The sequence below is a fragment of the Sebastes umbrosus genome, chromosome 17, assembly GCF_015220745.1.
Source record: "Sebastes umbrosus isolate fSebUmb1 chromosome 17, fSebUmb1.pri, whole genome shotgun sequence".
In the NCBI taxonomy this organism is placed as follows: Eukaryota; Metazoa; Chordata; class Actinopteri; order Perciformes; family Sebastidae; genus Sebastes; species Sebastes umbrosus.
In genome coordinates this window covers 970,353-988,044 of record NC_051285.1, presented here as the reverse complement: position 1 = coordinate 988,044, position 17,692 = coordinate 970,353, and the positions used below count along the sequence as shown (strand labels likewise).

The window sequence follows — 17,692 nt, the reverse complement described above, 5'->3', positions numbered from 1 at the left end:
TGAAGGAAAAAGAGTAAGGAAGTAAAGAAAAAAAAAGAAAAACAAGTAAAGAAAGAAGAGAAAGTAAAGAAAAGAAAGAAAAGAGAAAGTAAAGAAGAGAAAAAAGAAAGAAAAGAAAGTAAATAAAAAGAAAGAAAAGAAACGAGAAAGTTAAGAAAATGAAAGGAGAGAAAGAGACGACACGAGAAATAAAAATAGAAATGAGGCAGAAAATAAAAAATAAAAAAGTAAAGAGAAAGAAAGAAAAAAAGAAAAACTAAGAAAGAGAATCGAACAAAGAAACAAGAAAAAAAAGAAACACAAAAAAGGAAGACGAGAAAAAAAAGAAAGATAAAGACAGAAAGAGTAAAGAACAGAAAAAAGAAGAGAAAGTCTCCCGTCTCATTTTAAGCCATTTAAAAGAAAGGAGTGGTTGAGATGAAATAAATCAGAACGGAGACGTTGAATCAACTAGAACCTTTATTTGATTTGTACGTTTGAACCTAAATGACAGAAAAGTGAAATCAGCTTCACACAAACTAGTTTCAGACTCTTTTATTGAAGAAAACAACGAGAAACAAAAAGGAGACGACGACTCGGATCCTCCGGAGAAACGATCGGTGGAGAGCAGGCGGAGTCTTCCGTCGTCCGATCGGATGATGCTTACCTTTAAACACCTGAAACTACCCGTCGATAATCAATAATCAATAATCAAGTATTTACAGAGCGTCAACAGGAAGCACACAGCAGCTGTTCCACACCAGAGATACCAAAAATACTTTAATTTATAAATTAAATCATTTACATCTCTGAGCCAAAAGGAAACACAACAGTTGTTCTTTAAATTAATTCACAGAGAAACAGGAGACCTGAAATGGTCGCGCACGATCCAAATACAAAAATGTATTCAAGTTATTGTCGCTGAGGAGGACGCCGCCTCCGCACGCTAAAATCAACGTTTCTTCTAAAAAACAAAGAAAACGTGGAGCTTTACGCTTTGTTCTCGTCACATTGCACTTCGTCTGTTAAAACCTCCTCTTCCTCTTCTTTCACATCAGGGAGCTCGCACGCCTCAGTCTTCACTTCCTGTTTGACTGAGGCAGCGGCGGCGGCGATGGCAGCAGCCGCAGCGGAAGCAGCAGCAGCGGCGGCGGCAACAACACAGGAAGCGCCCTCCTCCTCCTCTTCGGTCTTTATGAAGGCGCTCAGCGGGTGATCAGTGAGCAGCTTGTTGGGCGACGGCGTGACGTCGAGGTACGACGACGTCTGAGGAGACAAACGGCAGCACGTCAAACATCTGAGGTTTAATCAGAATTATTAGTATTTATATTTATTCATTCATCGGTTACTTACATTTTTATAATCTTCAAAACAGGCGGGATGGAAGTTCTGACGAGAGAAAACAAATATTCACATCAGTTTTTTACCAAGTTTTCAGACATTTTATCAATATTTCTGGGACATTTTACTTATATTATTCTGACATTCTACTAATATATTTTGTGAGATTCTTGGTGGCGGCGGCGTGTCGTACCTTTTCGTCCACCCTGAGGGCGTCCTTCAGGAACCAATCCTCCTCCTCCTCCACCCAGTACGTCTCAAACGCCTCCTGACAGATTTCACACGACTACAGGAGGAAAAACAACAACATGATGTGACTTGTTTGTTTTATTTCTGATCTCTCACATGGTGTATTTCTATTATTGGGAATCTTCAGTAACATCAATCAGCTGAACCGTGAGTCTCACCTCTCCCACTTGGTCTTTGGTGGCTTTCACACTCTGGAACTCCTTCTCCTTCTGCGCCGCCTGGCTCTTCTGAAGATCCTCCTCGCTCTCCTTCTCAAAGAAATTACTCTTGGCTCGCTCCTCCAGGTCGGCGATCTCCTCGAACTCGACCCAGTCCTGATGGCGGACGCACACAAACACAGATGAGTTTAAACACGGGGACGACCGTCAGCTGTTTTAAAGGTCAGTGCGTACGTAGAGATGTTCTCACCCTGAGGCCGTAGTACCAGCGGCGGTGTGTGATCTTCTTGCTGGCGACCTTGCCGGCGTGGTTCTGCCTGAAGTGCCAGTCCAGGTGGTCGGCGTACAGGTCGGTCTGAGCGGCAGTGAACCTCATGCTGCACAGGCAGCACTGGTTCCCTGAGTACAGCTTGGTCACCACGCTCTCGTAACGCCTGGGGGGGGGGCAGAATGTGTCACAACACTGATGTCAGACCACGTGGAGCTCATTCTATTTCACAACAACATCATGGAACAGACGACTACGGCTGCAAATAACGAGTCATGATCAATTCATTAAGAAACTTGAAGAAATGATGAAAAAAGGTCACATTTGAGGAGCTGAACCAGAATCAGAGAATGTTTCACATTTAGGACCATCAACTATCAGAATAGTTGCCGATCATTTCATCTCTGAAGTCGACTCGTTCACTCACGGTTTCATGTCATCGACTTTGAAGCCGGTGAGGTCTGGGAGATCTTCGTCCTCCTCCTCCACCTCTAACTCCTCTTCCTCCTCCTCCACCACCACGGGCGGAGGAGCTGTCGGAGGTGTTGAACTCGGTTCTGGAAAACAAAATTCGAATTATTTTAATGTCCAAATAATGTAAAATACAAAAACAGCAGCAACGCGAGGACGGCTTCACTGACCGGCGCTGGGGGTCGGAGCGGCGTCGGGCTGCGAGGGTTTGATGATGCCGTTGGAGATGAGTTTGGTCAGCAGGTCGTTGACGTCGACCTGACCGAAGTGGTTCTCTGGAGGGGCGACCTGTCCAACTGCAGGGACACAACACCAGTTAGAGACACAAGACCAGTTAGAGACAACACCAGTTAGAGACACAAGACCAGTTAGAGACACAACTCCAGTTAGAGACACTTCATTCATTCATTAACATTAAAACCAGGAGGATGAACTCACTCTGCTGTCCGAAAGGCACTGGGTTCGAAGGCAGGAAGGGCTGGCTGAGGTTCCCCAAGATGTTGACCTGCAAACAAACAACCAGAGAACCTTTTAATAATCAGAAGAAGTTTGGAAGCAACGTAAAGATGCATCTGAGTTCACATCTTCAGAGTCTGAATGAGATCCTGAAGGGTTTGAAGACTCTCATGGAGCATCACACCGAGAGGGAAGCAAACATTTTGCCTGTTAATTTGTGAACCGTGTGACTCACCGGCTGCTGCATGGCGCCAGCGGGGTCAGCGGGGTTGTAGAAGGGGGCGGGTCCCGGCTGGTTGAACGGTGGCGCCGGCTGCATGTTGAAGTTTCCTGCCGGCTGCAGGTTGGGCTGAGCGGAGAACGCCATCGGCCCGGCGGAGAACTGAGTGTTTATGGGCTCGGGGAAGCGCTGGGGGGGCATGTTGAAGTTCTGCGGGGGGGCGATGGGGTTGTCGTAGTGGGGCGGGGCCATCGGCCTCATGGGCTGCTGCAGGTTGTGTTGGGGAGCGAACCGCAGGCCCTGCTGGCCGGGGGGACACTCGTAGAGTGGGGGCCCGCCCTGATGGGGCACGTTGGGTATGTCGAACCTGGGTACGGGCTGACCGGGGGGCCTCAAAGTGCATCGGACCGTCAAACCTCATCGGGCCCATCTGGTTTGGAGGGCCGTCGAAGCGCATGGGCCGCTGCTGCTGGAAGCCCATCGGTCCAGATCCGGGACCGGGAGCCATGTTGTTCTCAAAGCGCCGCGGTGCGTCAAAGCGCTGCATAGGGCCCTCAAAATGACCCGGTCCGGGCCCCGGGCCCTCAAACCTCACCGGGGGCTGCTGACCAATAGGACCATCAAACCTCCTGGGCCCCTGAGGGTGAGGTGGACCGTCGAAGCGGCCCATACCGTCTCCGCCTCTCATTGGACCGTGAGACATGTGGGGTCCGTCAAACCTCTCTGGCATGTTGTGATGAGGCGGAACGCCACCGTCGAACCTGCCGGGACCCTGGTGGTGAGGCCCTTCAAAACCGGGACGAGTCATCGTAGCGCCCGGGGCCGCCGCCTTCGTACCACCCGGGAGGCTGTGGTCTGGAGGGGCCCATGTGTCCGGGCCCGTCGTACCGGGGCGGGGGGTGTCCTCCGTCATGCGGAGGTGTGTGTCCGGGGGACTCGCTGTGCTGTCGGACGGAGGACAGCTGTCCGACGCGGGACGGCGCCTTGAGGATGGATTTGGGGGGAAGCGGAGGTGGGGGGGGTCCCAGGTTGAGGGGCCCGTCGTCCGAGTGCTCGCTGTTGGGGCTCTCGAAGCGAGGGATCGGGCTCATCTCTGCCGAGTCTTTCTGGTGTAAGGGCGACAGGCGCTCACGCTCAAACCGAGGCGTTGGCGCGTCCAGACCGGCCGGGCTCGGAGACTTCCTGTGGACCACGGTGCCGGGCAGCGGGGGGCCCTGCTGGTTCCTGGAGTCGGCGGCTGGGCCGTACCTCCGCGGAGCGTCGTAGCCGCTCTTTGGCTCCTCGTGTTCGTCTAAGCGCTGCCGTTCCGTCAGCGGCGAGGTCCACTCTCTCTCACCTGGAAACAACAGACACAAACTCATGAAGACGTTTTCTGACCGTCAGGGAAACTCAGAACATTTTAGAACATTCAAATCATGATTTTAAATGTTTGACTTCCAATAAACTGAAGATAGAAACTACAGAGAAGAGATCTAGATAACGTTCTTCTTCTCTCCAACTAGCTACTGACTACGTCTCTCCGTGTGAACTGGATCGGATTCTACTGATGTAGTAGTGAGCGTAGACACTGTATATAGTAGACGCCGCATCGACTCCTGGATCTTACGTCAACGTGGGCGCCATATTGGACCTGGCAAGACTGGCCCGTAAACAAATACAAGTGAACATGGGAGCTACCCCTTTTTCTGGATAAAAAGCACCATAACGTCTACATTTCAAAAACCGGTTTCAACGAGTCGTTATTATATTAAAGGTAGGGATGCATCGATACCGAGTACAAGTACTTACATTTGGGTACTCTCCGATACCGAGTACCGATACGAGTACTTCTCTGTGTCTAAAGACCCTTGTTAACAGCCAGCTGGAGGGTGTGAGCGACACACGGCAGGCTGGGGAGTCCTGCATACGAGGCGGTGCGTGGGGGTACGACCGGCTCTAGGCCGTTTTGCGAGTACATGAGCAGAGTATCGGACCCGATACTGATATCGGTATTGGTGCATCACAAATGAAAGGGTTTATGATCTACAAGGATGTTTTACTAATCATAATCAGTGTTTGTCTGCAATGTATAGAAGCATCTGAATTTACATATTCAAAGTACGAATGAGATCCTGAGGAAAACCCAGTTTGAAGACTCTCATAGTCACACCAAAGTTTTCCCCCGGCGCACTGATTGATCCAGACTCCATTCAGAAAACAAGCGTTTTAAAAGTTGTTTGAATGTCGTCTTGCGGACGGAGCTGACAAAACATGAATTCAGACTTTTTACAAATCGGCATTAGCATGTAGTTATTTCGGCATCATTTCGATCCGTTAACAACGACGTCGCTGCCGTATTGATGCCCAGATGACTTTATGTCGATGGCGCCCACATTGACGTAACGGCTCAACGGGCTGCAGCGTCCAATGCGGCGTCTACGTATGCACGTCTATATGGTTGTGAGTGTGTGAGCTTCACCCCTGATTAAATGTGTAAACTGTGATCTCTTTAGAAGAGTCTCTAACCCTGCTGAAGTGTCACTGATCGAGACCCTGACACCCCGCAGCTCCAGAACCTGACCTCTGACCTCTCTGTGGATAAAGACGACAGATAACAGATAATATTTTGGCTTCACAGATCAGTTTTAAAGCAGATTAAAAAACACATGATGATGGATCGGTTGTGGAGCGGTGGACTCACTGGGCTCTCTGGGGTCGGCTCTCCTCCTGAAGCGAAGGCCCGGTAGAGCTTTCAGGGTGGGGAACTCTTTACCGTGGTTGTACTCCTCGATCATGGGGCCGAGCGGCGGCCGCGGCTCCTCGCGCTCTTTACTCCTCCTCTCACCTGCTATGAAGAATTACAGCCGCAAGTTCACGGGTTGTGGCCTTTTTTCCGCTCAATGCGCCCCCTAGTGGCCGATTTGAATGAAACTTTCAGCGGATGTTTCAGCTACTCTTGTGAACATATGCTGCAAGTTTGGAGACGATGGGCCAAAGGCTTGTGAAGTTAGGTCTATTGATGTGCTGAGCCCCGCCGACTTACAGTTCATTGGTCAATATCTTGAAAACGCAACGAGGTGTCAACAAGCTTTATGCAACTTTTGATGAGTCTGGTCCAATAAGGATTCGCAGAAAATTTGCCAGCTATCAGACCTACGGTTTAGGAGGAGATGTCAAAAATGTGTTTTTCAGCAGCACATGTCTGTCAAATTTCAAATTGATGGGACTTATGGTGTGAGGGGGCTGGCCTTTTTGTTACAGCGCCACCATGTGGCCGATTGGGGTCATAGTTCTTGAGAAGCACATGCACATCATTTCCAGTTATTGTGCCAAGTTTCATGTTTCTAGCTCATTCCAGCTCACGGCAAATTACGCCTATTCGGCAGACAACAAATAATAAATAATAACAAATTCACACAAACTCAATTAATATTCTGAATCTGTTCATGTTGATGGAAAGAGAAACAAGTATTCCCCAGATGGCCCTCAGCTCACCTTGCCTCTCCCGTGGCGCCCGGCTGTATTTATGTGCTAGCGGTTGTCCGGGGCTCTTCTCACCCTGCCCCGCTTCCTCGACCCCCTCCTCCGGGCTCTCCTCGCCTTCCCACTCCTCCCCGGCGGCTCGGTGGGCGACCTGAGTCTTCCTCAGTTTGAGCTTGTGTTCGTAGTACGACACCTCCGCCGGGTCCATGCGGTCTCGGGGGGGCCGCGGCTGAGCGGCGGTGGGCGAGGCCAGCAGTTTCTTGGCGGAGAATTCGCCGTCGTCGTCCCAGCTGTCGGAGCGCTGCTTCTCCTCCTGGTACTGGAAGAAGTGTTTGATCTGGTGGGCCATGTTCAGGAAGTCCTCCTGGGAAATCTCACCGCTCTCCAGACGCTTACTGGCCTGCAGGGAGGAAGAGAGACGGGACGTTAGAGGAAGATCAAGAGGAACACTGGAACAAGAGAGCTTTACAATGACTTCGTCACGAGACAGCTAGCGTTAGCCAGCCGTCTCGTCCTCCTGCAGTAGTCTCGGTGTGGTGGTGTTTGTGACGTACCCTCCGGAGCAGGTCCTTCTTGGAGGCGGTGTTGAGGGCTTCAGGTATCTGCAGGTTGGCGTCCACGCTGAGGCGGTGCTTGGGGGTTCGGGGGGTGGTGGGGCGAGTCGGGGTGCCGTACTGCTGTTTGTGTCTCTGAGGTGCCGGCTTCACGTGAGACTCCTCCGGCAGCTTTGGACTGAAGAGGAAAAATCAATCAGTGACTTTTGGTTTACAGATTAAATCCAGAGGTCGGGTCAAAGGTACACAGTCCCCGAGCAAAGAAAAACAGCTTTCAAAATACATTTGTCCCCGTCGCCATGAAATATTTGAGTATTTGAGTTAGTGAGGACATCAATTGTTTGTTTATATATCTATTTATTTAACCATCACTCAGTACCTGCTGCTCCTTTTCATGTCACTTCTATTGTGTTTTAATGTGTTCTGTCAGGATGTCATGTTGTATTTAATGTACTTTTTTAATAGCAGATTCTAAACATGCACACCAAAGACATTGCTGTCCTTTGCAAGCAAAAAGGATTAGTATTTTCTATCAAATAAAAATGACCACTACAGGTGTGTAATGTGAGGATTTGCTGTACACATAACTGCATATTCAATATATTTTAGTTTTAAGACTATTGGTCAAAATGTAAAATATTAAAAATCATGTGCAGCCCTGCTCACCACCAAAATTTATAACAAAAGATTATTATTATTTCTCGATTAATTGATTATTACGTTTTTTTAAATGTCAGAATATTGTAAAAAATACGGTTATAAATTTCCCTGTAATCCAAAAAGACACAAAAATATTCGGTTTACTATCATAAATCACAAAGAAAAGAAGTAAATCCTCACATTTGAGAAGCTGCAATCAGCAAATGTTTTGTCATTTTCTCTTTAAATATGAATAAATGATTAATCTATTAGCAAAGAAAACACTCTCAAGCAGCCGTACAAGAAGTTTTAAATTAAGTCTGAATTTGGTAAAATTCCTAAAATCAGGAACGATTTGATTAAAGTTCATTTGAATCCAGATATTAGATGTCCGGTTTGTTAAGATCAGTTTGTGAACACAACAGGGTGAAATATGAGACGTGGACTCACTGTTTGTTCTCCTCCCAGCCGCTCCTCCAGCGGTGAGGAGCCTCCTTGACCTCCCCTCCGCCGCCGTCGTGGCTCCGTGGAGAATGAGAGTCTCTGGACTCGGAGTGCCGGTCCTCCGCCGGCCTCTTTGACCTCCTGCTCTCCGACTGGTTCTTCTTGAGCACGAGCCGGTCCCCTCGGCCAGGCTTGCCGTGCTCCGGTTCGTCTGCGCGGACCCTCCTGGGTTTGCCGAGTTTGTGCGACGGTAACGGGGACAAGGAGCTGCTCCTGGCTCTGCTTTTGGGCCTGTCCTTCCTCTTCGGGGAGGAGGCGGGGGAGCGGGACCTGGACCGCGAGCGGGTGCGTTTCCTGGCATGTGTCCGGGCGTTGCCTCCGGTCTTGAACTCGGGCTTCTCTGCGGACTCGGCGCGGTCGTGTTTGGGCACCGAGCCGTTCACCATCTTGCCCTTGTTGAACCTCTGAAGATCGGCAACTCGGGCCGCCGCCTCCTCTCGCTCCTTCTTGTCGGTGCAGCGTTTCTTCTCCTTCACGTCCTCGTCTTTGGATTCTACGGTCTTGTCCTGCGTGCGTTTCTTCAGCCTGGGATCTTTCTTCGTGCCGTCAGCCGACTTCTGAGTCTCGGCCTCCGTCTGTTTGTTTTTACTCTGGACGCTTTTGACCATCGGAGATGGCGGCTTCAACTTGGGCTTCTCCTCTGACACTTCTTTCCTCGGTGTCCGGACCTTGTCTGGCCGGGTGGATTTCTCAGGTGTCAGCGCAGGACTTCCTGTTGTGGCGGGGCCATCTTTCTTCCCGGCAGGCTGCTCTTTGGACTGGGAGGCAGCCGGCGGGCCGGTGCGGTTCAGACGGGGGTCTCTGGTGGTCGATTTAGCGTCCGTCTGCGTCTGAGGAGGGATCCACGGTCGGACCACGGGAGCAGGTTGGCTGGTGGTCTTCGCCGACATGCTCTGTGCTGCAGTGGAGACCGGAGTCGGGATCACAAATCCACCCGCCTGCAGACACATCAAACAACGGTTGGTGCTTTTGTTTCAGCGGTAGGACAGAATATTACAAATAAACATGGAAGTTCCGCGGCTAAATGAAATCAGAAAATACAGCTGACTGTTTATAAGAGCCTGAACCTGCTGAAAATACAGCTGCTTTTTGTATTCAACATACTTTGATAAGAGATTTACGCGTGGATAATCAGAGCTAAGTGAATATGAACGGCGCCCCCGGCCCTCGTTCGTCCTACCAGCTGTGCTTTGGTCTGCTCCAGCTCCAGCTCGATCTTCTTCTGCTGAAGCTCCAGAAGCTGTTTCTGTTTGGCCAGCAGCTGCTGTCGGATCAGCTGCTCCTGGGTCAGGCTGGACGGGCTGACGACGGGGACCGGGACCGGGACCGGGACCGGCTGGGGAGCGGGCGGCGCCGGTGGTGGCGGCGGAGCCGGCGGCTGAGTGGGCGCAGGCTGCGGAGAGGGCGCCTCCTCAGACTGGAGACACGGCGAAGGTTACAGAAAGCCGTTAGTTAACTTCAATAACCGACTTTACCTCAACTACATCTCGGCTCATGAACAGGGATGCACCGACCTGACCGTTTCAGTCCCGATACCTGGGCTTTAGGTACCGGTTGATCCGATACCAGTGTTTCATTAATAAGCTGTGTGCCTCACTCATTATCTTTATGTGGAAGGCAACATCAGGCCTGACTTCAATTTGACTGAATTGTATTAAAATAATAAATCATACACCGGCAACTTGGTAGAAATCTTCAAAATTAACAGGAATTACAATTCAAGTGTAAACCTTTTTAATGCAGCGACAAACTGGTCCAAACTTAAACAGGAATTAAAATGCCAGTACATAGTATATAAACATAGAATTGAATAGATCGGCTCAATTGTCACTGATATCCGATCCCGTATCGGTACATCCCAACTCATAAAAGGGCCAAACTGTAACCCAGAGTCCTGCCCTCTACTCTCCGGGTAACCCACAAATAAAGTTATGCAACAAGGTAAAAAACACATTTATATAAAATCCACGGGTTAAAATGAACTAAACGCGAGTGAGAACAAGATTGTTCTTTTTTTCTGAAGAAAATCTGTAAAGAAAAGTGTGCAGTATTTTTAACACCACAGGAACTTTCCCCCCAGAACTAAGAACCTTTTGAGGACCTCACTGCCTTACAACGGCAGGGACCAGGGTCTACATTAAGCTCATTTACCCCCCCAAAAAGGGCCCTGGTCGAGGGTAGTACTTTCTGTAAGTACAGGAACCTTTGAGGTAGTTTGCAGGGATGACCTTCAAACACGCAGCACAAGTGCTTCAACTGTACCGCTTCATTCATAAAACAAGGAAGTACTCCAGTATCGAGGGAAGAACATTTCTCTTTGTTTAATAACATTAAAAGTAAAGTTAGGCTCTGCTGTCGGCTTCACGACTCATTTAAAAACAGATAGAGGTAGAAGAGACAGTGCGGCGGTGCTGTTTATGAAAGAATATAATGTGATTTTCTGATTGTTTCATGGCGGTTACGTTCTAAAGCACAAATAAATAACCATCAAACACTCAACAGATGATTTACTGTGGAAACGGACGCTCTTAGTTTCATTTCATTCGTTACATCCAACGGGCAGCAGTAAATATCGTCGCAGTGAGACAAAACTAGGGATGCACCAATACCGCTTTTTTTTCAGCGCTCCCCGCCCGGACCTGGCTGCACCGTGGACAAAGGGCCCGCTGCGCCATCTCTCCCTCCCAGGGAGGGACGGGGCTCCCTGCTCCCGGTGTGACTGTCAACCGGGGCGGACTGTCCTCAGTGCCCCAGCCGCGTCGTTCCCCCAGGGCAGGGCCCGGCCCGCATAAAAGGCACCAGGAGTCTTCGGCGATGTCTGCAACCCACCCAACCCGTCTTGAAACACAGACAAGGTCTTACACACACACACACACACCAGTCAGAGGGTGCAAAACCGCGTGGAGCAATAAAAGTGGGGGCCGGCGCGCGCCGGCTGAGGTGGGATCCCAGCCCAGTGGGGTCGGGCACACCACCACAAAGTGGTATCGGTGCCGTTGTATCGGAGCAGTTTTGCGAATACGAGTACATGAGCACAGTATTGGTGCATTCCTATTCACAGATCTTTAGACCACGGTGGAAACACAGACAACAGCGGACTGAATGAACCTTTTAGTTTCTTGAAAAGTAGTTCCAGCGACTAAAAAGTACCACCAACAAATCAATGTGAAGATCAACAAAGCCCAATCCCAGTGGTTCTGATGTGGTGTTTTTTTGCAGTGCATACACACCTGTTTTAAAAACTTGGGGTTGACGTGAATGCTGGCGCTGGCGTTGACGGTGGGCGGCAACGGCTTGATGGGCCATGCCGGGTCCACAGAGTTGACCCGGACATCCAGCGCGTACAGTTTCTTCAGAGGAAACACATCGTCCCACGTCGATCTCAACTTGAACAGACTCTTTCTAGTGTTTTCATCCACCTACAAACAGAGGACATAACTTGGTCCACAGCTACCAACAAAAAAACTCTGAGCATCACAGCAAGAGTAAGCACTTCATTACAACTAAAAATAGCAATTCTAGACAAGTTTAATATTAATATTTCAAAAAGCATGAGCCCACCCTCCCACTTTTATTAGCAGGACTACGTTATGGTATAAAAGAGCAGAGTGCAGGAGACCACACATAAGAAGCAAGCAACACAACAAACAGGAGGGAAGTGAAGTGGGCAGCTAAGATTTTTAGTGCTTAAATATTGTAAACGGCAGCAAAGAGAACTGTACCTTTTCAAAGACACATATAAATGAAGTGATTAGGTTTTTAGCAAACACTGCAAGGTACTCTCCTCCAACATTCTTCACTATGGAATCCACTAAGTACAAAACTGGAAGCTTCTCGGCAGATGGGGCCTGGAGTAATAGAGAACTCGACAAGTTTAGAAAACAACAGGGGTTAAAATCAACATTTCAGAACAAATTAATCACATTTTGACAGGAATAACAGAGGCTACCCTCGCCCTCACCACCCGCTGTGTGAAAAAAAAAGCCAAAAAAAGTTGGTGTCAAGTGAGGAAAAAGGTGACACGCGTGATGGAAAATCAGCCAACAGTCCAAAAGAGTTTTCTTCTTTCTGGAATCAAAATAAAAGTGAGGAAAAATACTCCAATAAAGTTTGTAATCGCACCGAAGGCTCGACCACAACAGTCCAAAAAAACAGTCATCTTCAATCAGTTCTGTATCTCAGGAAGATAATCCCAAAGTCAGGGGAGATAAACATGTCCACGGTGCATTATGGGTAAAAAAAAACAGGTCACAGAGTCCAGTCCTCTTACCTCCAAAGAGGGTTTTTTCCTTAAACCACTCTTTGTACTTTACCCAGACGACATATCGCGACTTTTACTCTTTAATGTCAGTGAGTTTTAATCACTCGCTCTTTCAAAGTTTTACCCTTTTTTTCTCCCTTCGGTTGTTAAAAAAACATTAGTAACCCATTTTAGTTGTGAAGCTGCTTTTAAAATTCTTTGGCAGATACTGTTAGTAAACTTGTGCAGCTGAGTTTTGTACAACCAGTCCGAAACCAGCCGAGTCAGACTGGGCCGTGTCAGTAAATGTAAACCAGAGTCATACCAATAAATTACACTGCGAAATAAAAAATGACAAAAAGCACATTTCACATTTTTTATTATAACATTATAACCATTCAATGACATTTCAGTAATTCAAGATTTACTAGTGAATTAATGCAGAAAAACCGACCAAAGCTTTGTTGTTGTGTAACACTGAGGCAAACTGCTGACTGAGATGCATTTCTATGGAAGGTAAAAGGCGCTTTAAAAAAAGAGGCCACGTCTCCGGTGTCCAACAATAGATACCCGACAATAAATTAGACTGAAAAACGTCGGTGTGGTCTGGCCTCTGTCAGCAGATGTAAAGAAAATTACTGTGACGGACGTTCAAAATACTTCTGCGAATAAATCAGAGCTACTAAAGTGAAAATCCACCGTAAACTAAACCACCTCGTTTAACCTCCTGGTTGCCTGCCTCCTCTGGAAGTCCACTAAGATTTCTTTAGATCATTAGTTGTGTTTTTATGCTTTTTCCATGCTGAATGACTTGAAGAAACTTATGAGCTCATCTCTGGTAAAACACAAGGTTTATAGTGGTGCTAAAGTGTCATTCTTTGTCGATTAAGAATGTCTTTAGTCGAGGACTGTCCTACTTCCTGGACTCATTATATACATTTTAAAAGATAGCATCTCTTTGTCCATAAGGCCAAACTATACTATTTATTATCAACCAGAGTCCACCAGTTATCGCTTGAGTTAAAGCTGTTCATTGTGATAAATCAATCTAGGACATGTTTTATTGATAAATTAGCTTCAATCAAGTCTTTTTGTTGTTCTTAAAGGTTGTCTTATACTTCAGAAACACACTTAGACTGATTTAAGGCTGAAAACACACTCGGTAAGCCAACAATACCGTTGAGTCTTATTGTTTATAGTAAAACATTTATTAATGTATATCTGCCCTTAGTAGTTAAATGTTTATATTTTACATTTAAAACCGGGGTCAAGATCCTTGAATGTGTTCACATAGTTGGCCAATAAAACCTTTTTTAGTGTGTCTTTGCTGTTGTTGCTTCTGATCTCTGGACAGCATCTTTAAAGAGTCCCTTTAAAATCTGTGCATAAAATATTTTTTAATATTTTAAACATAAAATACTTTAAAAAATAAATAAAAATATTTTTAATATTTTTAAAAATAAAATACATATTTTTATGGCTTTACTTGATTTTTGGAGCTTATTTATGGTGTCTTACACATCTTGTAAAGCACTAACTTTTGTTTTAAAAAGATATTTACAAGATAAACGGCTCCACTATATCTTTGGCAACGATGTATTGTCTTAAAGCTTACATTTAAATAATTCATTTACCTAGAAACCAACATCTTTTTGTCACATCTCGTCAGTGCATTTTAAACCTCCTAGTGACTGATTGACTTCATGGTGATATTCAACAGAAAACAATTCAGACCTTTAAAGGTCCAATATCGTGCTAATTTTCAGGTTCATACTTGTATTTTGTGTTTCTACTAGAATATGTTTACATGCTGTAATGTTTAAAAACAACTTTATTTTCCTCATACTGTCGGCCTGAATATACCTGTATTTACCCTCCGTCTGAAACGCTCCGTTTTAGCGCATTTTGACGGAATTGCAACAGAATTGCATTGCTAGGCAACAGCTTGGGTCCATGTTTACTTCCTGTCAGCTGATGACATTCCCATACACTGCAACCAGGATTAAACTGGGACACATTTAGAATGTTTAAGTATAAAATTGTTTAAAGGGTCTAAATATTGTATATTTGTGATACACAAATGGGCAGAAATCCTGACAGCTTGTTTCAAATGCAGAGTTTCTGAATACGGGCTGTGTGTATTTCCCTGTGGATTGAGTGTTTCGATACTTTCACAGTATTTATATAGAACTTAAGCCTGCTTTATAATAAAAAAAACATGAAAATCTAACTTTTTTATAATATAGGACCTTTAATATTTAGCTACTTTACGGTGGATTTTCACTTCCGTTTAACTCAAATCTAGTTTTACGTCAGTGCGTCGAGTTTCGGTTAACTGCTCAAGAATCCTCTTGTTTAAAGCAAACTAAATATATGAATAATTTCCACTTTAATAATAAAGCTACTCGGATCAGTTAGTGTCGCTAAGCAGCGGGATGTACCGCAGCGTTAACTCGGCTGACATGTGGTGGAACTTGACGCTAGCCGCCATTAAGGCCTATAGAACGAGGCTGGGACACAGGTCTTGGGGTATGATGCATGCGCAGTGGAACTGAAGCTGCGGTCGTGCGTTATGATTGGTTCAATTTGGGAAACATTTCTTGCAGAGTGACATAGATGTAAATTGTTCCTTCTGCGAATCACATCCTGAAACTTGCTCTCATTTATTCTGGTCCTGTAAATTTACATGTGAATTGTGGAAAGATGTCAATTTTATACTTGTTAACATTTTCTCAGATTTTGCACTGTATTATAGAAATATTATATTTGGTTGCTACGGTTACAGTGACAAAGACAGCAATGCATTTTTTCTTATTAATTTAATTTTAATTCTCGCGAAGTTCCACATTCACAAGTGTAAGTTTACCAAAAAAAAAAGCCTAATTTCTTTGTATTTATGAAAGAAATGGAATTATATCTGTCAACAACTTCTTCCTCACATAACAAAAAAGCAATGAAAACAATGAATGTATGCAATATCTTTAATGTTTAAGTGAAATTATTGTCATACACTGCGTGGTCTTTTTTTATTTATTTATTTTTATTTTATGTTGGTTTTGTTTCATTTCTGTTGTCCTTTTTATTATCTTTTTAATTATTAAAAATAAAATATTTTTTACAATGCGTGTGGTCTTTTTTATTATCTATTTATTTATATATTTTTATTGTGTTTTTTTTAATGTTGGTTTTCTTTCATTTCTGTTGTCCTTTTTATGTTTGACACAACTCTTTGTTTATGTTCAGGCTTCTTCTGTATGTAAATGATTTTAATGTTTTCTGCTGTTGCTATGGATACTGTCATTTTGAAATTAAAAAAAAAGTGCAGACCAGATTTACATGTGAATTGTTGAAAGATGTAAATTTTATACTTATTAACATTTTCTCAGATTTTGCACTGTACTATAGAAATATTATATTTTGTTGCTATGATTAAAGTGACAAAGACAGTAATGCAGTTTTTATTATTAATTTAATTTTAATTATCGCTAAATTCCACAATCACAAGTGTAAATTTACAAAAAAAAATGTATTTGTATTTATCAGAATGGTGTTTATTGCCAGGTGTAAGAGGTATACACTAGGAATTGGTGCAAATAAGTATAATAACAAAAAGAATAGATAAAAACGTTAGAATAAAAGAATAAAAAAAATTCTACCAATATGAAATAAACAATATAAGCTATAAGCAAAAATAAACTTATTTTAAAAATTTAAATTATGAAAGAAATGGAATTATATCTGTCACAATTTCTTCCTCACAAAACAAAAAAGCAATGAAAACAATAAATGTATGCAATATCTCTAAACTTTTTAGGTGAAATTATTGTCATACTCTCGTGTGGTCTTTTTTTAAAATGTATTTTATGTTGGTTTTGTTTAAAAATACAATAAAGAGTGCAGACCAGATTCTACTGCGCATGCGCCATCCCCCCGGAGCTCTGACGCGGCGTTGGCGCGTGACGCAGCCTGCTTCCCATTGGCCCTGGTTGAGCTCATCACTAGCCGTTAGCATCGTTAGCATCCACTAGCCGCCATGTTGTAGCCGCCATGTTCAGCTCCTCTAACTCCATCAATCCAACACCAACACATCTAAACATCTGAAATGTAAAGTATTCTATATGTATAAAAACCTTGCTTATTTGCGCTTCAATAATAGCGACGATATCCTTGGCGCAGTGCCGGTTTTCCTCCGCCAGGATGGTGAGCATGTTGATGTGCGGCTTGCTGTTGAATGTCAGGTCTTCCAGAGAGGACTGGTAGTCTCCGCAGGCGTCTTCTCTCCCGGCTTTATCCTCCATCTCCGAGCAGCTCAGACCTACAGTACCATACCCAGCGAGTAGCAGGCAGTCCATCAACTCCTCCAGCTAACTGCTGGTGACCGATACCCGGGTAGTGGGGTGTAACTCAGCCGGTTCGTCTCGGCGTCGTGATCCGCCCGTTAGAGACGACGCACAAGATGGCGACTGGTAACTGTTAACGGACGGCCTCATGCGTCACACGGAATGATAACCTGACGTCAGTGAAGCCCCATTGGCTGGTTGTAGGCCGTGTGACCGGGCTCTTGGTTCTCATTGGTTAGAAACAATAACGGCCAAGTGAACGAGCCAATCAGATCGCAGCAGTGTGAGTTTGTTATTACATAATGTACCCGGATGTTACCCAACACAGCAACATGAGGCCGAAACATGGCGGCTCACTCAGCTTCTAGTCTGTTGTTGTTTTAATGTATCCTGAATATAAAACAGAACATTTGAAAATGAAATACGATTTTTTAAATTTTTATTATTATTATTTTTTTTTTTAATAAAAAATGTTTTGTTTTGTTTTTTCTTTAGGCCTATATTTTTTTAGTCATTTGTATTTTTTTGTCTTGTTGTTTACATCTATCCTGAATATAAAACTGAACATTTGGAAATGAAATATGATTTTTTTTTTCTTTTCTTTTTTTAATTAAATTTGTTTTTCAATTTTCTTTTTTTTAATTTAAATTTTTTTATTTATTTTTTTATTATTATTTTTTATTTTATTTTTTTTTCTTCTTTTTATTATTTTTTTTTCTTTAGGCCTATATTTTTTTAGTCTTTTGTTTTTTTTTGTCTTGTTCACGTTTCCTGAATATAAAACATTTGAAAATGAAATACGATTTCTTTT

The 17,692-nt window shown here is 44.7% G+C and overlaps 1 protein-coding gene across 1 annotated transcript; it reads right to left on the bottom strand.

The window, feature by feature from the left end:
- Positions 1-444: 444 nt before the first annotated feature.
- pcf11 (PCF11 cleavage and polyadenylation factor subunit) lies at positions 445-17,263 on the bottom strand. The gene is given in 19 exon segments (XM_037748759.1): positions 445-1,245; positions 1,333-1,368; positions 1,514-1,606; positions 1,728-1,883; positions 1,978-2,161; positions 2,423-2,552; positions 2,637-2,762; positions 2,905-2,971; positions 3,158-3,529; positions 3,531-3,935; positions 3,937-4,478; positions 5,823-5,966; positions 6,617-7,004; positions 7,159-7,336; positions 8,248-9,239; positions 9,482-9,718; positions 11,532-11,720; positions 12,024-12,149; positions 16,672-17,263. Coding segments are annotated over 19 exon segments (4,863 nt in total). The 5' UTR covers positions 16,894-17,263; the 3' UTR covers positions 445-969.
- Between the last annotated feature and the right edge of the window lie 429 nt (positions 17,264-17,692).